The sequence below is a fragment of the Rhinopithecus bieti genome, unplaced genomic scaffold, assembly GCF_001698545.2.
Source record: "Rhinopithecus bieti isolate Rb0 unplaced genomic scaffold, ASM169854v2 scaffold_72467, whole genome shotgun sequence".
Classification (NCBI taxonomy): Eukaryota; Metazoa; Chordata; class Mammalia; order Primates; family Cercopithecidae; genus Rhinopithecus; species Rhinopithecus bieti.
The window spans coordinates 216,878-237,369 of record NW_016826821.1 but is presented as its reverse complement, the minus strand read 5'-3'; the positions used below and the strand labels follow the sequence as shown (position 1 = coordinate 237,369).

General features: G+C 38.4%; 1 protein-coding gene across 1 annotated transcript in view; it reads right to left on the bottom strand.

The window, feature by feature from the left end:
- HERC1 (HECT and RLD domain containing E3 ubiquitin protein ligase family member 1) overlaps window positions 1–20,492 on the bottom strand; it is a 239,046-nt gene that overhangs the window by 27,200 nt on the left and 191,354 nt on the right. Inside the window, 14 exon segments of the mRNA XM_017863682.1 lie at window positions 991–1,164; window positions 2,477–2,578; window positions 2,923–3,069; window positions 4,520–4,625; window positions 5,320–5,519; window positions 7,860–7,990; window positions 9,529–9,729; window positions 11,055–11,182; window positions 12,223–12,350; window positions 13,940–14,145; window positions 15,583–15,796; window positions 15,927–16,197; window positions 18,386–18,560; window positions 19,585–19,785. Coding sequence (XP_017719171.1) covers window positions 991–1,164; window positions 2,477–2,578; window positions 2,923–3,069; window positions 4,520–4,625; window positions 5,320–5,519; window positions 7,860–7,990; window positions 9,529–9,729; window positions 11,055–11,182; window positions 12,223–12,350; window positions 13,940–14,145; window positions 15,583–15,796; window positions 15,927–16,197; window positions 18,386–18,560; window positions 19,585–19,785 — 2,384 coding nt within the window.

Below are 20,492 nucleotides of genomic sequence, written 5' to 3'. Positions count from 1 at the left end.
GGCACATTTATCAAAACTAACAAACTAACATTGGTACAATACTAACTAAACCACAGAACTTTATTTGGTTTTCCTTAGTTTTCCCATTAATACTTGTTTTCTGCTCCAGGATCCAATCTAAGATATCACACTGCATATAGTACATTTTCATCATGGTTTTTTTGATTGGAAAAAAAAGCAGGTAACTATTAAACCACAGAGATCTGTTCTTCTCACTTTCCTCCTTTACAAAAGAATCCTGGTAGCTATCAAAGGAAAATCCTTTCTTCTTCCATGGCATTCCCTAGTTGTGGAGCCTGAGTGATTCAGAAAAGAAAACCTGAGCAAATACGTTAGTGAAATTAACTGGGTGTGGTAACAGCTGATTACATTAATGTAGTTTGGCACAAAAAGAAGAAGAAAAAAAAATCAAAGAGTTCTGCTGGGGTCAGTACACTGTGACTACTGAGGGCTGGAAGACAGGCTACTTTAGGATCACTGGCTGGACAAGTTCAAATGCTATAATTCCTCATTCCAGTATTCAATGGCCCTACTCAACTCAACATAGCTCTTACACTAAATTTTCCACAAAGATTTATCTCACAAGTGGAGACAATGTTCACTCTGATACCCGCATCCATCCCTATCCCTCAACTTTGGAATGGCCAAGCCATATAAAAATAGATACATGTGTGGGTCAGAAAAGGGAAGATGGAATTCTGCTGCATAGGTATTTTAAGAAGCTTTGGAGTGAATAAACAATCTGAACAACAGTAATACAAAGTTGGTGTTTGTTTGTTTCCTTATTTTACTCTGGTGAAAATAAACCAAGAATAGACTTAGGGTTGCTGAACAACTCTTTTAGGCATGACTTACCTTCATTTGATTCTGCCCAAATAGCCCCACTTATTTTCCTCAGACCTCATGCTCTTAAGGGATAAGTTCAAGGCTATAATCAAATTGAAAGCACTGGATATCTGTGGATCTCTAGGAGTGAGTGTAATGAGTTACCTTTTCATAGGCATACTGCTCCTGAAGCATCATGGGGAGCCGCTCCAGAAATGCTCTCATGCAGGGAGCCATGTTCAATCCCAGAACACCCTGCTGTTTCAGTGCTGTCCGACAGGTTGCCAAAACGTGATTGGCAGCTGCCCATTCTGCTGTACAATTCACGACCAAAACATCCTGGTTGAAAATAAATTATGTCACATGATAAATTTGTTTAAATAAAAAATAATGCTATCACCATTTCATCTGTGAAATTCCTTCTAGTAACTGGGACATCTTTGCTTTTTGGATATTGTATATCCAAAAAGGCTATACTTTTAATGCCTATGGAACTTCAAAATATCCTAAATTTTGTCTAAGTAAAAAATAATGAGATATAATAAAATTTGTGAACTACCTCTGATTAGCTGGTACTTTAAAAGGAAATAACGTCAATTATTAACTATTTCTTCAGAACTTGAAGAATAAGGTATCTAGTATATTTCAAAAGTCATGTCTGACATGACTACAAGGATAGCTGCAAAAGAGGTAACACTGCTTTAACTCTGGCTCTATGGCTTATTCTACACAGGCCACTACTGCCTAGGGTCTGATTCTACACATTTTACTTTCAGTAGAACCTTTCATGAAGGTTTACAGCTTATTTTAACATCATTTAACCATATAAAATGTAAATTAAATCGGCACATTGGCTCTAATCTTTTAAGGGTATGAAAAATAATACTGTAGGGAATAATGTTATATCATAGAATTACTTCACAGCAGGAGACCAGCATTTTTCCTAGAATATTAAATTTGAAAGCCAAGATATATTTTGTATACTTAGTTAAATGGCTTTGCAATGCTTCTTTCCAGGGAAAATTTGTTTGAGATAGTTTTTTTTTCCTTTGGGATGGGCTCTCGCTCTGTCGCCCAGGTTGGAGTACAATGGCGCAATCTTGGCTCACTGAAACCTCTGCCTCCTGAGTTCAAGTGATTCTCCTGCCTCAGCCTTCCAAGTAGCTGAGACTATAGGCATTTGCTACCACGCCTGGCTAATTTTTGTATTTTTAGTAGAGATGGGTTTCACTATGTTGGCCAGGCTGGTCTTGAACTCCTGACCTCAGGCAATCTGCCCACCCCAGCCTCCCCAAAGTGGTGGGATTACAGGCATGAGCCACTGTGCCCAGCCTTGAGATAGTTTAGTGCTATTGTCAAAAACCATGGCAGAAAGTCAAAATCTACTTCATCACTTCCAATGGAAATGAAATTGTTCCACATCTACGCACTGTCGCCCAAGTATGGGGTGTAATAGAAAAAGTACTAGACTATAAAGCAGAAGACTTAAGTTCTAATTCTCCTTCTGCTACTGAATAGTTGGACTGTTTTGGATAAGTAGTAATCCCTCTGGATATCAGGTTTCTCCTCCATAAAGTGAGGTGGTTACACTATGATTTCTGAAGTTCCTTACAAGCTTACACCCCATCATTTGTTATAACTACAATATTACCTTTGATCTATTTGAGCAAGCAGCTACTCCAACTTCTGGAATCCATACTGTGGTCTGAATAGCTCCAGAGCCTATCACAACAGTTTGCAAGACAGAGCCATCCTAAAATGAGATATATTTACCAATACAGATCATTGAACTTTAGGTATAATTTACATTTAAGTTTATACTTCACATTGACAAAAAAATATCTAAAGTTTACATTTTAGCTAAATTCAGCAATGTCCAATCACTTACCTACTACCTCATTGTCTAGGACCCAGCTGATTTTAAAAATACTTATCATTAGTAAGAAAAATGTAAGGGCAGAGGATTCTGAAAGAAGTTTCCTCAGCATTCAAGAGATTACTATATAAAATGTTTCTAGGATTGGTTAATTTTTATCATATGTGTTTAAGTTAATGTCAAAATATTCCTTAACATAAAAATAAAATCTATGCTCTTACCCTTAAAGACCAAATGTTCATGAGCCCACCTAGTCCACCAGACACCAGGGCCAACCCATCAGAACTAAAGGCAACAGTCCGAACAGGAGTGATATGTCCCCGCAGCTGATAAACACACTTGGCTCCTGACGATTTCCTACATCCATCCTGAAATTCATTATTTTTAACATGCATTAAAATAAAGATAAATTATAAGTTCAAGATTTATCATTCACTCTTGGAAATTTTATATTTCAGAATAAAATTGGCAAGGGGGAGAGAATTTTCCTCATAAAGGATAGTTAGCTTGACTGAATCAATAACAAAATATCTGATTCTCCTTTGTTGAAGCTGACTTTCATCTTTTTTTAAAAAAATGTATTTCTAAACTAGTTTTCCAGTCTTCAAACTACAGAAATAACATCTCAAAGTTCTAATTATCCCTCAGAGACAGGAAAATTCTGACTACTTTGTAACCAGTGTTTTAATTTTTAAATTTTCACTTCATGTAATTTTCATTTTTATACCCTAACATTTGTGAACTGCACATGCTGACTCTATATAAATAGATTTGTCTTTTTGTCGGCTGATGGTTCTGTCTGTCACACATTTGTTCTGCAGGCTTTAGAAGTGACATAGGTAAGGCCTGTCTATAGGGTTACCCTCCAGCACAAAGAGTAAACCACACTTATCTGTAGTACTCCCACCTCCACTGCTGTGATATTCTGTTATATTCTCCTATTAGTGAGTTGGCTACTCCTTCCCTCCCTCTTCACCCTTTCTACCCACCCTTAAGCTCCTTCTTCCTTTCAGTTATGACAACATAATACTAGATGTATTCATTACCCAAAGATGATGTAAAGTGTATTTCTTCCAAGGGTATCATGAGCAAAAGGAAGGCAACAGAAGTTACAAACTGGTAGCTCAGAGATGCAATCTGACTGGCCACTCAGTGTTTTAAACAATTTTAAGTTAGGTGCCAATGTTCAATATTGGGAGATTTTACTTAAACGTGGATTCTTAGCATCTATAGAAAAAAAATAAAACAATCTGGTAACAACAGGCTCTTAATTCTGGAAATTGACAATCAGCTGTGTGCCTTTATATAAAGCATGCATGCTTCTTCGTTTTTTTTCTGTTTTTGTTTTTTTGCCCTCTCCAAACCTTCTGACCCTAGCTTCATGAATTTATGTTACTTGCCTAGAGGGCTCTCTAAATATATAAATTTGTAACTTCTGTTTAATGTAAACAAATCATTCTCCATAGCAAGGATTCTGGCATCAGCTGGAGATTCTTTGGATGGATGTGCTCCCATGGAGTTTCTGTTTTAATGTACTAACAACTTATGACTTCTCTATCTGTAGTATTAATTATATCCACTATCACAGTAACAGTCACCACTTAATATGTATGGAATATCTCATTTGACCAAGTAATTATGGTATCTCTGATTTATAAAAAATTAAGCTAATTCAGGATGACAATTACTTATATTTCCCAATGGATCTTGCCCTTTGGGATATGCTAATGACTTTTTTAGTAACCAAGGGAGAATTACTTTGATGTAATATACTTTCCATAGTTTCAGATAAAGTCTTCAAAAACACCAGAATGTTACCTGGCAATTTGATTCCTGGTCCCACCATCCTTCTGCACTAGTCACACTGGTCTGTGTAGTATCTTGCGGAATACGCCAAACACACACTAAACCACTCTGACAGCCACTTAAAAAAAATGATTACATAAAACCAAAACAAGTCAATATGCGTAAGTAAAAATATTTCCAAATTGCAATCAATTAAGATCTGACAGAACCACTACATTATTTTTTAAACTTATTTGTAGTACATACAATCTTTTACAAGAAATATAACCGAGGCCAATATTCTAACAACATCACACCCAGAGATAAGGAGATTACATACCAAGTTTCACACTGGACAATTACTGCTTTTTCTTTTCTCTGAGGTAATCTTTTTTTTTTTTTTTTTTTGAGACGGAGTCTCGCTCTGTCACCCAGGCCGGAGTGCAGTGGCATTATCTCTGCTCACTGCAACCTCTACCTCCCAGGTTCACGCCATTCTCCTGCCTCAGCCTCCTGAGTAGCTGGGACTACAGGCGCCCGTCACCATTAGCCTGGCTAATTTTTTGTATTTTTAGTAGAGATGAGGTTTCACCGTGTTAGCCAGGATGGTCTTGATCTCCTGACTTCGTGATCCACCTGCCTCGGCCTCCCAAAGTGCTGGGATTACAGGTGTGAGCCACCATGCCCAGCGAGGTAATCTTATAATGTTACACATTATAAGAATAGTAACTGGCAATAAACTCTTTAAGACTACTGAGAAGCCACACTTAATGCAAGTAACAGTCTATACTAATATAAAAACTAAGATGCATAGATGCAAATTGACAACATACGTAGCCATCAGTAACTGCAACTTGGATCCTTTCCCTGGAAGGCGGCACCAAGCAATGCCATTTACAATAGAGGGATGGCAGAGTGAATGTAGACAGCGCCAGCATCCTGAAATAGAGCTCCAGAGTTTCACACTGTCTTCTTTGGCACATGTCATAAGAATATGACCTGTAGGGTCCCACTTCATGCTAATAAGAGTATCCTTAAAATGGAAGGAAGAGAAAAAAAAAATCAGAGTAACGTTTCCTTCACAGATACTTTAAATTCAGTAATATATAACCTATATTTCTTAGCATCTATATTTCTATAACTCAATTATTTTGAAATCAATATTTTATGCAAATCAGATGCTACCATATCATTCCCAATCACTAGACCAACTTACCCTTTAATACAGTCTGTGTCATATATATTTGCTGCAGTCAAAGCTCAACAAATATTAGTAGGATGAACGAATTATGAAATTCTGACTAAAAAGGGATATGTTATCTCTCATTAGCATGTGTATTTATTAAGAGTTATCCTTACTGACTGGTAATCATTACAGTATGAAAAAGAAGAGACTTAAAAAAAAAGCTCCCCTCACACCTCAACAGCAAACACTTATAAGAATCTGGGATATGTTTTGTGTTTATATGGCTGTGATCATTAGGCTCTTCTGATTTTATTTTTATTTTTCAATCCTCTTCCACACCTTCCAACTTTCTGGTTTCACGCATTTATGCTATTCGCCTAGATGGTCCTGTAAATATCTGAATTGGTAACTTCTGTTTAAGGTAAAAAAAATCATTCTTCATGAATGGAATTTCTGACATTACTGGGAGGTATTCCCAGGGTGTTCATAACTGTTTTGGCTTTACTCTTTCATGGCTTATTTATTTTTACATAGACTTATCCATGTATATCCACTGTCCAAAGATTTTGTGCAGTAATAGAACATTAAGTTATAGCTAACTGACATTAAAAAATTTTAAAAGAAACTAGTATTAAGCAATAGTAGAGTAAAAAAAAAAAAAAACAAGAAGGCTGGGTGCCGGAGCTCATGCCCGTAATCCCAGCACTTTGGGAGGCTGAGGTGGGCGGATCATGAAGTCAGGAATTCAAGACCAGCCTGGCCAGCATGGTGAAACCCTGTCTCTACTAAAAATACAAAAAAAAAAAAATTAGCTGGGAGTAGTGGCAGGCACCTGTAATCCCAGCTACTCAGGAGGCTGAGGCAGGAAAATTGCTTGAACCCAGGAAGCGGAGGTTGTAGTGAGCCGAGATCGTGCCTGGGTGACAGAGCAAGACTCCGTCTCAGGAAGGGAAAATAAAAGCAAGAAAAAGCAACTATCTGTTAAAGATGCTTTTACCAGAATATATACAAATAGCCAACAGGCATATGAAAAAATGCTCAATATCACTCATCATCAAAGAAAAGCAAATTCAAACCACAATGAGCCGTGAAAGTTGGCTCACGCCTGTAATCCCAGCACTTTGGGAGGCTGAGGGGGGCAGATCACTTGAGGTCAGGAGCTCAAGACCAGCCTGACCAATATGGTGAAACTCTGTCTCCACTAAAAATATAAAAATTAGCCAGGAATGGTGGTGGGCACCTGTAATCCCAGCTACTCAGGAGACTGAGGCAGGAGAATTGCTTGAACCTGGGGGGTGGAAATTGCAGTGAGCCAAGATCACGCCACTGTACTCCAGCCTGGGCGACAAAGCTAGACTCTGCCTAAAAAAATAAAAATTTAAATTAAAAAAAATTAAAAAAAAACCTACAATGAGATATCATCTCACCCCAGTCAGGATGGTTATTATTAAAAAGACAAAAAACAACAGATGCTGGCAAGAAAGTGGCAAAAAGGGAGCTCTTAAACACTGTTGGTGGGTATGTAAATTAGTACAAACTCTATCAAAAACAGTATGGGGATTTCTCAATGAACAAAAAACGGAACTACCATTGGATCCAGCAATCCCACTACTGAGTTATCTACCCAAAGGAAAATAAATCATTTCCTCAAAGAGATACCTGCACTCATACGTTTATCACAGCACCATTCACAATAGCAAAGATATGGAATCAACCTAAGTGTCCATCAATGGATGACAGGATAATGAAAACGTGGTATACATAAACAATGGGATACTATGCAGCCATAAAAAGAATGAAATCAGGTATTTTACAGCAACATGGTTGGAACTGGACCCCATTATCTTAAGTGAAATAAGTCAGACACAGAAAGACAAATATTAGATTTTTTTCACTTTTAAGTGGTTATTATTAAAAAGACAAAAAACAACAGTTGTTGGCAAGAAAGTGGGAAAAGGGAACTCATGTGTATACACGGGCCTAGAGTGTGGAATGGTAGACAAGGAAGACTTGGAAGGGTGAGGGCTGGGAGGAGGGTAGATTATGAGAGATTACTTGATGGGTACAATGTATGTCATTTGGGTGATGGATATCCTAAAATCTCTGACTTTGCCACTGTGTAATCTATGCATATAACAAAATTACACTTGTATCCCATAAAATTATGTTTTTAAAAGATGCATTTACCTTATGTGCGTCAATTAGAACAATGCCTCCTTTCTCAAGTGGTTCCTTTGTTCCCAGTAACAATTTTCCATCAAAATATCCCACGGCAAATGGTCTGTCTTCACTGAACCATGCAATGCAAGTAACAGACACTAACATGATAAAACAAAAGAAAAGAATAAGAAAAGAGAATTATCTGTCACTGTCTGACTTAAAAGACAGAGACTGAAACAAATAATGATAATGTAACCACTGCAAGTAAGTTTCCAAATAGCTCTTTAATGCATTCAGACAAAATGTAGGCGTACGGTGGGGATTCCATGTAACATACTTTTTAAAAGTGTCACTTAACTGTGACAAGGACTACCTAATTTATAATCTTTCATTCTTTTCAGGTGGTTGTTGAAAATAAAGACGAAAATTAAACTGCTTTGCTGATTTTAAGTCACCATAGGTTCTTTCCTTTTGGACCAGAATCTACCATGATACTAAGAAGTGAAATAATTCAAATCACAGAAAGAAAATTACATCTCTTTTTCTGCTGATTTAATATTCCCTATTCAGTATGTTTCCACATTCTATCAAAATGTTCTGTTCTAACAATCTGTATTTCTATTTGCTTCTTTAAGTATATGTAACACTGAAACGCTACAAAAGAAGTAAAAACAGTATCTGTGAGGGTAGAGTGGGAGTGTGGGAACTGAGCAGATGGGAGAAAGACTTTTCACTGTATACGTTTTAAAACTTAAATTTTTCAGCCGTATCAAAGTATTACCTATTTTCAAACAAACAAAATAAACCTCTTCTGTTAATGGAATACCATGCAAGCAGGCACTATGACCTTTGAATTACCCAACTTCCCCCAGACAACCAACAAAATCTAGTGAGATGCATTCATATTCAAAGGAACACCACAGTAAGAAGAAAGCGGACTTCCCACTCTCTTGTCAGACCAGGAATTCCCCTCTTCCCCCTTCCTCCATTACTTCAATTTTACTAATTTTTTTAAAGACAATTTCGTCTCGGCCAGGCGCCTTGGCTCACGCCTATAATCCCAGCACTGTGGGAGGTCGAGGCAGGGGGATCACAAGGTCTGGAGATCAAGACCATCCTGGCCAACATGGTGAAACCCTGTCTCTACTAAAAATACAAAAATTAGCTGGGCGTGGTGGTGAATGCCTGTAATCCCAGCTACTCGGAAGGCTGAGGCAGGAGAATAGCTTGAACCAGCGAGTCAGAGGTTGCAGTGAGCCAAGATCACACCACTGCACTCCAGCCTGGTGACAAGAGTGAGACTCCTTCTCAAACACACACACACACACACACACACACACACACACACACACACACAATTTCATCTCCATCAATGATTATGATCTTTTTTTCTCTTGGACAGTCCTAACTTTCAAAGGAGACTTGGAATCTGCTATAAATATTAAGCCACACAAAAGATGAATGACTAATATGTTATAATACTATTAAATCTCATTTTGGCAGAGATGTGTGGTGGGGGCTGGGAGATAAATATCTTTCAATTCAGTAACTAAATAGAATTAAAACATGACTGGAAAATTTTGAAAACAAAGCAAAGATAATATTCACTTGGCATTTTTAAAAGTAAGTGTCAAAAAGCTAAGTCTAGAAAGGAAGTTGGAGACTCTACCAACTAGACATAAGTGCAGTCATTTACCATCCTTTCGATAGCAATGCTCCAATTCTCGACGGTGCATGGTGGACACATCAACAACTTCAATCAGTCCCAGAGATCCATCCATCCGTCCCACCAACAACAATTCTGGAGATTCTCCTGACCAGGCTGCAGCCGGACCCTCTTCTGGCCAAGCCAGGGCAGATACCCAGTGAGGCTGAATATCTACTAATCCTTTTCCTCCTAAAGAGGGAAAAAATGTTAACCAGCTCTTACTTAATTATTAAAAGAAAAAAAGGAACAAAAATAAATACTACTTAATTCTAAAACACACTCAAAGCAGTTACGAATTTCATAATAGCCTGCTAATAAATAAGACTGTGAAGGCAGGATCCTTCATTTATATACTATATATGATCATAAAATTAAACTTTTTCAGCTGGGTGCAGTGGCTCATGCCTGTAATCCTAGCACTTTGGGAGGCCAAGGCAGGTCGATCACCTGAGGTCAGGAGTTCGAGACCAGCCTAGCAAACATGGTGAAATCTCGTCTCTACTAAAACTACAAAAAAAATTGGCCAGGCGTGGTAGCGCACGCCTGTAGTCCCGGCTATCTGGGAGGCGGAGGCTGCAGTGAGCGGAGATCACGCCACTGCACTCCAGCCTGAGTGACAGAGTGAGACTCCATCTCAAAATAAATAAATAAATAAAATTAATGTTTTTCTGTAACTGTTTTTTTGTTGTTGTTTTTTGATTTTTTTTTTTTTGAGAGAGGGTCTTGCTCTGTTGCCCAAGTTGGAGTGAGTGCAGTGGCATGATCATGGCTCACTGCAGCCTCAAACTCCCAGGCCCAAGCAATCCTTGGGCCTCAGCCTCCTGATTCCCTAAGGTTCCAGGCACACATCATCACGCCTGGCTATCTGTAACTATTAATAGGACAAAATGGTACCTTTATAGAAGAGAGTGTAAAGAAAAACACTGAATGTACAGATGTCAAGCACTTAAGTCCTTTCTCAACAATTACTGATAACCAGATTAGCGTAAGAAACTTACCTGCAGTTAAGGCTAGCTATTCCTCAAATATGTGACACAGACCAGCTCAAATATGTGACACAGAACAGCTATTCCTCAAATATGTAAAAAACAAAATACTAAAAGCTCAATATTACAATAATTATTTTTACTTTCCAGAGAGGAATAGTAAAAACTGACAAGAATTTATACCTACAAAATAAACATAATAGAAATATTTCAAGCAATTCAAAAGAATACAGAGCTTAAAATTCAGTGACGACTACATCTCCTCAAACCCTATTCTGAATACTTAGTAGTACATGAAAAAAAATTTAAGTTTATAACTACTAGGTTAGCTGACAGTCTCAGAAAGAAAAATCAATAAATGAGCACTTCCTCTCTAATTTGAAGCACACAGTGCATAGATTTTCAAAGTTGTTGAAAGGCTTGTTGAGTTTCAAGGTGAAGAGAAACCACTGTTTGGACTCAGAAGACTAAGAGGAAGGTTTTAAAAAACTAGTTTCAGCAGTGTACTAGTGTTTACATGACTCTTACCATTAACTTGCCAGATATTCACCATCTTTTCCAAAGCGCCTGCTAGATATTTGCCACTGATACTCCAGGAAACTGGTGAGAAACTTGGATCGCTGGGTGATCCCAGGCTTTCCTCAGCATCCCCTTCCCTAGAATATAACAGATAAGTATGCAATTCTAATCCCCATCATTCAAAAGTAAATTAAACCCCAAACCTTAAAATAAAGGTTTCACATAGACTAGAGTGTGTAACTGATTCTTCTGTTTCAAATCCTTGGCTAGCAGTATTTAACAGTTACACATTCATTAATATTTGTCATCATGTGAAAAATGAATTACGAAAGAGTGATATTAGACTTTTCCTCATTTAATTAGTACACAACTTGCCAATAAACACATCTGAATTTTGTATGGGTTGTACAGATGGTTATTATTCAGAAGACATTGATTCTCATTTGCCTAATCTCTTGGGAGGTCTTCAGAAAAGAAATAGCTACAGCTGGCTATAAAATTATTAAAAATGTAGCCAGGCGCAGTGGCTCACATCTGTAATCCCAGCATTTTGGGAGGCTGAGGCGGGCAGATCATGAGGTCAGGAGTTTGAGACCAGCCTGGCCAACATAGTGAAATCCCATCTCTACTAAAATACAAAACTTAGCCGGGCATGATGGCGGGTGCCTGTAGTCCCAGCTACTTGGGAAGCTGAGGCAGGAGAATTGCTTGAACCCAGGAGGCAGAGGTTGTGGTGAGCCAAGATTGCGCCATTGCACTCTAGCCTAGGCAACAGAGTGAGACTCTGTCTCAAAACAAAACAAACAAACAAAAAAAAAACAAACAAAAAAAACTGTTAAAAATGCTACATTCTGATACAGAAGCAATATAATTACTCTAATTCCTAAACAACTCTTAAAGACCTATGGCAAATTAGCCTACTGTTTTACATAGCTGAATGTTTATTTACCAGTAGATCTTGATTTAATTCTAAGTCCAGATACAGATGGTTTAAAATTATGTTTTCTGAATTGTTATCCTGGAAAGCTAAAAATACACACTGAAGATACAGTAATACTAATCTAAAAGAAAATTTCAAAAACTTTTAGTGACAATATGATTACATTAACACAACCAAGATGAGGCATGTTTAGGATTCTCTTATTTTAAATGGTATACATGTGATGTTAGCACTCACAATCTGTTGAACACACAGGTCTGTTGCAGTGAATATTGCTTCTTGGTAACATTCCATACGCGGATGGTGCCATCATTGCCACTTGTAGCCAAAAGACCTTTTTTATTACACCAAACACATGTCATTACCTAGAAAAGTAGAAACGGGTAAGTCTAATATTTGATTCATATGATTTTATTATTTGAAAAAGTTGTATCAAATTTTTAAAAACCTACCATGAAATTAAAAGAAAAGCATCCATTCTTTTCTTTTCTTTTATTGAGATGAAGTCTTGCTCTGTTGCCCAGACTGGAGTGCAGTGGCTCAATCTCAGCTCACTGCAACCTCCACTTCCCATGTTCAAGCAGTTCTCGTGCCTCAGCCTCCAAGTAGCTGGATTACAGGTATGTGCCACCACGCCTGGCTAATTTTGTATTTTTAGTAGAGACAGGTTTCACCATGTTAGCCAGGCTGGTCTCGAATGCCTGGCCTCAAGTGATCTGCCCACTTCAGCCTCTCAAAGTTCTGGGATTATAGGCATGAGCCACCACACCCAGCCTCCATTCTTTTCTAAATGGCTTGCAAATATATTTGAGGCTATACTTATTTGACATATAGCTTTAAGGTACTATGCACTAACGCATTTGAATTATCTGAGACCTATTATAATCTTTACTAAATATATTTACTTAATAAGTACTTTAACATTTTATGTACTATAAAATAAATAACACAGACTAAGAAATAATTTTAAAAATTGTTTAAGTAGGCCGGGTGCAGTGGCTCACACCTGTAATCCCAGCACTTTGGGAGGCCAAGGCGGGCAGATCACCTGAGGTCAGGAGTTTGAAACCAGCATGGCCAACATGGAAAAACCCTGTTTCCACTAAAAATACAAAAAATTAGCTGGGTCTGGTGGTGCACACCTGTAATCCCAGCTACTCGGGAGGCTGAGGCAGGAGAATCACTTGAATCTGGGAGGCGGGGACTATAGTGAACTAAGATCTCGCCACTGTACTCCAGCCTGGGTGAGACTCCATCCAAAAAAAAAAAATTATTTAAGTAATACAATTCAACCTTCATTTCTTGTTATAGCTGAGAGACCCTGTGGGTTAGATTAAAATAGTGAGGCCAATTTCTTTTCCTCTTGCGTGTTGTCCTTCAGTATCTGTGGGTGATTGGTTCCATGATCCCCTGCCCTAAATTTGCAGACAGATTCCTTATAAAAATGGGGTAGTATCTGCATATAACATGTATATCTTCCCATGTAATTTAAATCATCTCAAGATTACTTTAAATACCTAATAGAATGTAAATACTATGCAACAAAAGTTATACTGTACTTTTTATTTGTATTATTTTTTAGTATTGGATCATTAATTTTTACCCCAATATTTTGCATTGGTAGTTGGTTGAATCAATGGATGTGGAACCCACAGATAACAGAGGGCCAAATGCAAAAGCCTTCATCTTTTGTGAAGCTATTCCTTTGGTTTTCTTCTCATCCCCCATCCAATTCTCCCGTTTGTATACTATTATATCAAACCAGCATACAGAGAAAGCAGAGTTGGTAACTGCCAGGAACATTTTTGTAATTGTGTGCATGTGTGTGTATGTGTGCGTGTGCGAAAGAGAGTGACACAAAGAGAGAGACCTAAACTTTGAGCTCTTTGAGAAGGGCAGAGACTATTTCATCTTACATAAGGTGATTAACACACTTTACACTCAAAATACTTACTCTGTTCTGATGAGCCTCCAACTTGATAAAGGAGCATTTTCTAAGATCTCCTCCCATATCGGCGAGTGTTTGCAGAGTAGTTTGGTTGTCACGGTCGTGTGCAGCAAGAGTGCGCACGAGTTGCTGAGCCGCCCATTGCCGATGCTGTGAAGACAGCCTGGAGGAGAGGCAGCAGGCTGCCAGGGCATTAGCCAGCTCCAGAGGGCCTACAGCAGAAGGATCATAGGAAGGATGGGCATACAATTGGGCAATTAAACCTGCTTAAACAAAACATGAAATGATGCTCAGGTGAGATCTGGTGGTGGTGAACAAGCAAATGGGTTAACCCATATCTTAAGAATTAGCACTTTTCCCAGTAATTATTTCACTAAAATATGCACATAAGAAATAAAGCATTTATCTCACATCAAATTCTGTAAGAAATCTGATTCATTAAAAATATACATTTTAGGCCAAGTGTGGTGGCTCATGCCTGTAATCTCAGAACTTTGGGAGGCCGAGGTGGGAGGATCACCTGAGGTCAGGAGTTCGAGACCAGGCTGGCCAACATGGCAAAACCCCATCTCTACTGAAAATACAAAAAAAAAAAAAAAAAAAAATTAGCTGGGTGTGGTGGCATGCGCCTGTAATCCCAGCTACTCGGGAGGCTGAGGCAGGAGAATTGCTTCAACCTGGGAGACAGAGGCTGCGGTGAGCCGAGATCGCACCACTGCACCCCAGCCTGGGTGACAGAGCAAGACTCCATCTCAAAAATAAATAAATAAATAAATAAATAAATTTTATTACACAACAATCAGTAGTCTTTTCTCCAAGGACTCAGTAGACTAAGAAAGCAGCAGGAATAATTTTAAAACCAGGACAGAGACAGCATGCCTTTAAGAAAAACAGCTTGGCTTTTGTTGCTCAAAAGCGATGGTGTGATTGTAGCCAGTCAAGGAACTGGGCTGATAGATCCAAAAGCCAGTACCCGCCAGGCGTGGTGGCTCATGCCTGTAATCTGAGCACTTTGGGAGGTCGAGGTGGGCGGACCACATGAGGCCAGGAGTTCAAGATCAGCCTGGCCAACATGCAAAACCCTGTTTCTACTAAAAATACAAAAATTAGCCAGGCGTGGTGGCATGTGCCTGTAATCCTAGCTACTTGGGAGGCTGAGGCAGGAGAATCACTTGAACCCAGGAGGTGGAGGTTGTACTGAGCCAAGATCATGCCACTGCACTCCAGTCTGGGCGACAGAGTGAGACTGTCTTGAAAAGCAACAAACAAAAAACAAAAGCCGTATCTCTTAGCTAAATGGTCCTGATGAAGAGAAAGGCAGATAGTAGTGATAAGTAGTGCCTTCAAAGTGTTATAATCTTAAAACAAAGAGAAAAATAACACTACCTTCATCTAAATTTTATTAAAGAAATCTACCAGGATTATTATCTATGGCAACTCAAATCATAATCTGTAACTAAAATAACATGGTACATTTTCTAATATTTGTTTCCATACACAGTGGAAAAAGTATCCATGCACTTCTTTTATGTTCTAAACTTAAGAAATTCACATGTCATAATTTATCATATACTAACAATGTAAAACATTATTTAAAATAAGAATAAAGTCGACTAGAAGACTGTATCTTTCAGTAGTATGAAACCTACCTTTCTTTTCAACTTCTGACTTATCATAGTTAGGTCTTAGTTTGGCCCCTTTATCTGCTAGCAATGCCACAAGGGCCTGTGTTACAACAAAGTTTGGGGAGGTCACAAGCTTGTTCTCTTCAGCAATTCCTCGGAGAAAGCTGGGTAGAAACTTTCGCTGAATTGAGTCATCAACTGTGGTTAGATTTACACCTGTTGCAGCAGAAATCAAATTCTGAAGAAGCAATTGGAAAACAGGTTTAATTTTACATGTAATTTTGGAACAAAAATATTTCATTTCAAAAGGCTCAAGAATCAGTCAGAAATAAGTAATGTAATGGGGAAAAGTTCTGAAACTAGCTTACCTGTGTACACAACTGTACCAGCAGTTTGGCAGCACTCGGAGCATTTGATGCCAGACATCCCACTGCTGTGCTCAGATAGGCCAGGCAAGAGATAGGCTTGTTAGCCTTGCTATGCCCACCTCGTGATCGTTCTGAGGTGCTAGCCATGGCAGAAGGGCTGGTGGAGAGGCCAGCTCTCCCTGCCGCTGCCAAGCACATTAATCGAACCAGTGTTCGGATATCTGTTAGCCCCAGAGACTCAAGACCAGCAGCCAGGCTACAACTGGAACCACTGCCAGTAAAGAAAAACATTTCAGATGGATAAAGAAAATGGATTTCTTAAGGGACCATTTGCAGTCCCACATATCATTCACAGCATCAACAACCATAATAAAATGTAAGCTGCACTATCAATAGCCATACATGTCCTAAGAGTTGCCAAAGATACCAAGCTGAAAACTGGCATCTAAACTTTCTCTCCTTTTAATAAATATTGGCATATACTTGAAGTACAATTGAACTGCCAAAGTAAAACAGGAATGTTCACAAAGCACAAATTTTCGTAAACTGAACAAACCCATGTCACCACCCTCCAGATCAAGAAACAGAACATTGCCAGTACCTCAGAAACCTGCTTTGGGCTTTTCTCAGTCACGATGCTCTCAAAAGCAACCACTATCCTGACTTCTAAAGCTACAAATTAGTTTTGCCTGCTTTTGAACTTTACATCAATTGAATAATAATGTATGTACTCTTTTGTGTCTGGCTTCTTCAATATTATGTTTGTAAGATTCATCCAAATCTTGTAGCATTGAGCAGTTCATTTTCATTGACATATACATGAAATCTGCCACAGTTCATTTATCCATACAGATGACAATCAGGTGGCTTCCAACATGGGGCTATTATGAATAGTACTACCAGGAATGATTGGAGATGTCTTTAGGGGGCACATAGTTAAGTATTTCTGTTGGATATACACCCAGAAGTGGATCTCTGGGTCACAGAGTATATTCATATTCAGCTTTAGTTGATACTATTGAACAGTTTTCCAAAGTGGTTATACCAATTTATTTTCTCACTAACAATGTATGAGAGTTTTAGCTGTTTCAGTCACTTTTTTCTCCCTAGTGTTTTAAATGTTTGCCATTCTTGTGGGTGTGCAGTAGTATCTCATTGGTGGGGTTTTTGACTTAGGTGTTTTTTTTTTGTTTTGTTTTTTGAGACAGGGTCTCACTATGTTTCCCAGGACGGTCTCAAACTCCTGGGCTCAAGGGTTCTTCCCGTCTTGGCCTCCTAATCACATTGGGTTTTAATTTTCATTTCTCCGAAGACTCGATGAGGTTGAACATCTTTTCATGTTTATTGGCCATTTGGAGATCCTCTTCTGTGAAATACTTCTTAATATGTTTTGCCCACTTTCTTCTGGGTTGTTTTTTTCTTGTTAACTTATAGGAATTATTTACACATTCTGTTGGTTAGATGCATTACTAATATCTTCTCCCATTCTATGGCTTGCTTTTTTACTTTCTTACTTTTCAAATCACTTTGGTAAACAGAGGTTTTCTATTTTATTGTATTCCAATTTATCGATCTTTTATGGCAGATTCCTTTTGTGACTTGCGTGAGGAATTTTTGCTTGTCCCAAGATCAAGAAGAAATTCTTCTATGTTACCTTCAATAAACTTTACTGATTTATTTTTCTTTCATATTTAAATCTAAGGGCCACATTATAACTATTTGCTTTATATAATATGAGGTTGGGACCAAGGCTTTTTTTTTTTCCTATGTGGATAAACCATCAGACCCTGCTTCAGTTATTGAAAAAAATATCCTTTCTCTATTGCTCTACAGTGTGAACCACTGTCATAAATCAAGTGTTTATTTATATGTGTGGGTCGGTTTCTGAACTCTCTTGTGTACTATCCTATTTGCCTATCCTTGAGCCAATAGCACACAGTCTTATGGAAATTTTGTTTTCCTTTCAGGATCCTTCTGCCTTCACTGATTTGCCATTAAATATTCCTGCTTCATCACTTCTTAAACGGCTATCTTTTAGGTATTTCTGGTTCTCATCCCCTTTTTACATTACAATCCATAGTATGAAAGCAGCAAGGATCCCCATGATGGTATCTGCAGGCTGACTTAGCTACACAGACGGTCAATACATTTTGACCTTTAGTTTTTAATCCAGCACCATTTGGATCCACAGCCTTAGTTTCCCATTTCAAGCAACAAAATAAAATGTATGCAGTTTACTCAGTTGTGATAATGGCATTATTTTCTACCTAAAAAGAGTCAAGTATTAACTGAAAGACCAATTGAGTGAATAACAATGATGACTATGTCTAACATCTTTCATTCAACAGTACATAGTCAAGCTTCTAAAATTCTATCTCACCCTCCCAAACACCACCAGACTCCCAGCTAACGTACATTAGAAGTTAACTTAGCATCATATGATATAAAATAACACTTACCTGACTGAGAGAAGAGACAGTGCTCTCATGACCATGGTTCTGGCCAGAAGAACCTGAGCAGCAGCAGTCACTCTCCTTAAAGCCACCACACGGTCATGAGGGTTTGCTAGGGCAGCTGCCTGCTCTCCTAACGTTATTCTCCCAGAGGAACTCTTTTCTACGGAGCCATGGCAACCTGAAAAACATAATTTTGTTTCGTTCTCAACAAGGTAATAAAAAAAATACATCTGAACTACTAAAAAAATTTCCTGTTCTACAGAGGTTCCATAACAAACCAATGTCTTTTGCTCATCTGGAACTTGGTTATACAGAAAATTTCTTAGGAGAAACTCACATATTTCTAAGTTTAAACTTGGATATTTCTAACTTAGATATTTCTATGTTAACAATGTATTTACCATAGGACAAATTTTTCCATTAAGTATTGTTTTGTTCATTTTGTCCATGTATCACATCTACTGATAAGAAAGATATAAGATAGTTTTAAAAACATGCTTTGAGAATTTATAAAGGACCGAATTACCAATACCACCCAATTCTTTATTTTGTATTCCCTATACCAAAAATTTACCACACCCTCTCACCCAAATAAAAAGACTGCACAATAATTTTGAGTTGGTTACAGGATTCTCTTAACACCAAGTTTTTTTTTTTTTAAATAACAAGTCTTATAAATCTTTTTATTGCTTCGATATCATGAAAGACAAAAAAAAATTTTAAAGTTTATTTTTTCCTCTTGAGACAGGGTCTGGTTCTGTCACCCAGGCTGGAGTGCAGTGGCTCAATCATTGCTCACCATAACCTCAAACTCCTGGGCTTAAACGATTTTTCTGCCTCAGCCTCCTGAGTAGCTGGCACTAAAGGTGCACACCACCACACCCAGCTACTCTTCTTCTTTTTTTTTATAGAAATGGGTCTCACCATGTTGCCCAGGCTGGTCCTGAACTGTTGGCTTCAAGTGACCTTCTTTCTTCGGCCTTCCAAAGTGCTGGGATCACCAGCATAAGCCAACATGCCCAGCCAAAACTTAATATCACATTATACCTTCAAAATGTTAAAACAACTGGCTAAAGAGACTTGTTAGGGTGAGATAATGTTGAACCATTAGTCTTAATTACTTTTATTATTATTATTATTTACCTAAGAAACAAACTACAGTAGATGCTATAAAATCAATGCAAATCAGCATTTCAGTTTACCTATTTGCATTAGAGTTTCTTCCATACTGTTGGTGGCTGTGACCATTGCTACTGATGCTCCTAGTGGATCACTGTCAGGGAACTGAACTGGTTCTGGTACAATGCGCCGGTCATTTAAACCAAGCGGTCCAGCAAGCAATTCAAATTCTTCTTCACCAGTTAGCTTTTCATCTTCATCAACATCCAACATGTCCCAGTCTTCTGGAATTTAAATAAATAAATGTATAGTATGTGAGTATAAATATTACATAAATCTGCTGGCAATGGTTATTCTGAAAACACATCTAAAATGCAGATGAGCGGCCAGATGCGACGGCTCACGCCTGTAATCCCAGCACTCTGGGAGGCCGAGGTGGGTGGATTACCTGAGGTCAGGAATTTGAGACCAGCCTGGCCCACATGATGAAACCCCATCCCTACCAAAAAATACAAAAATTAGCCAGGCATGGTGGTGTGCACCTGTAATCCCAGCTACTCAGGAGGCTGAGACAGGAGAATCGCTTGAACCTGGGAGGCGGAGGCTGCAGTGAGCTGAGATCACGCCACAGCACTCCAGCCTGGGCAACAGAGTGAGACTCCATCTCAAAGAAATAAAAATAATAAATAAATAAATAAATAAATAAAATGCAGATGGACTGAAAGTCCAGTGACCACACAATGAACTACGGCACCATCTCCTGCAAACTTAACCAAACTGCACTCCTGAAGCATAAGTGAGACTCTCAGGGAAAGGGAGTCAATGTAGTTAAATAAATTGACAGCAATAGCAAATGCTACAGCTGGTAATAGAGGTTTAAACTAATTAAAAATACTGTCATGGGTCTAACAAAGAGTTCTTAGCTGTCTGTAATCATTAGGGAATGAGTTATTTCAAGAAAATGAGTGCTCCAGAAAAATCAATGCTCATC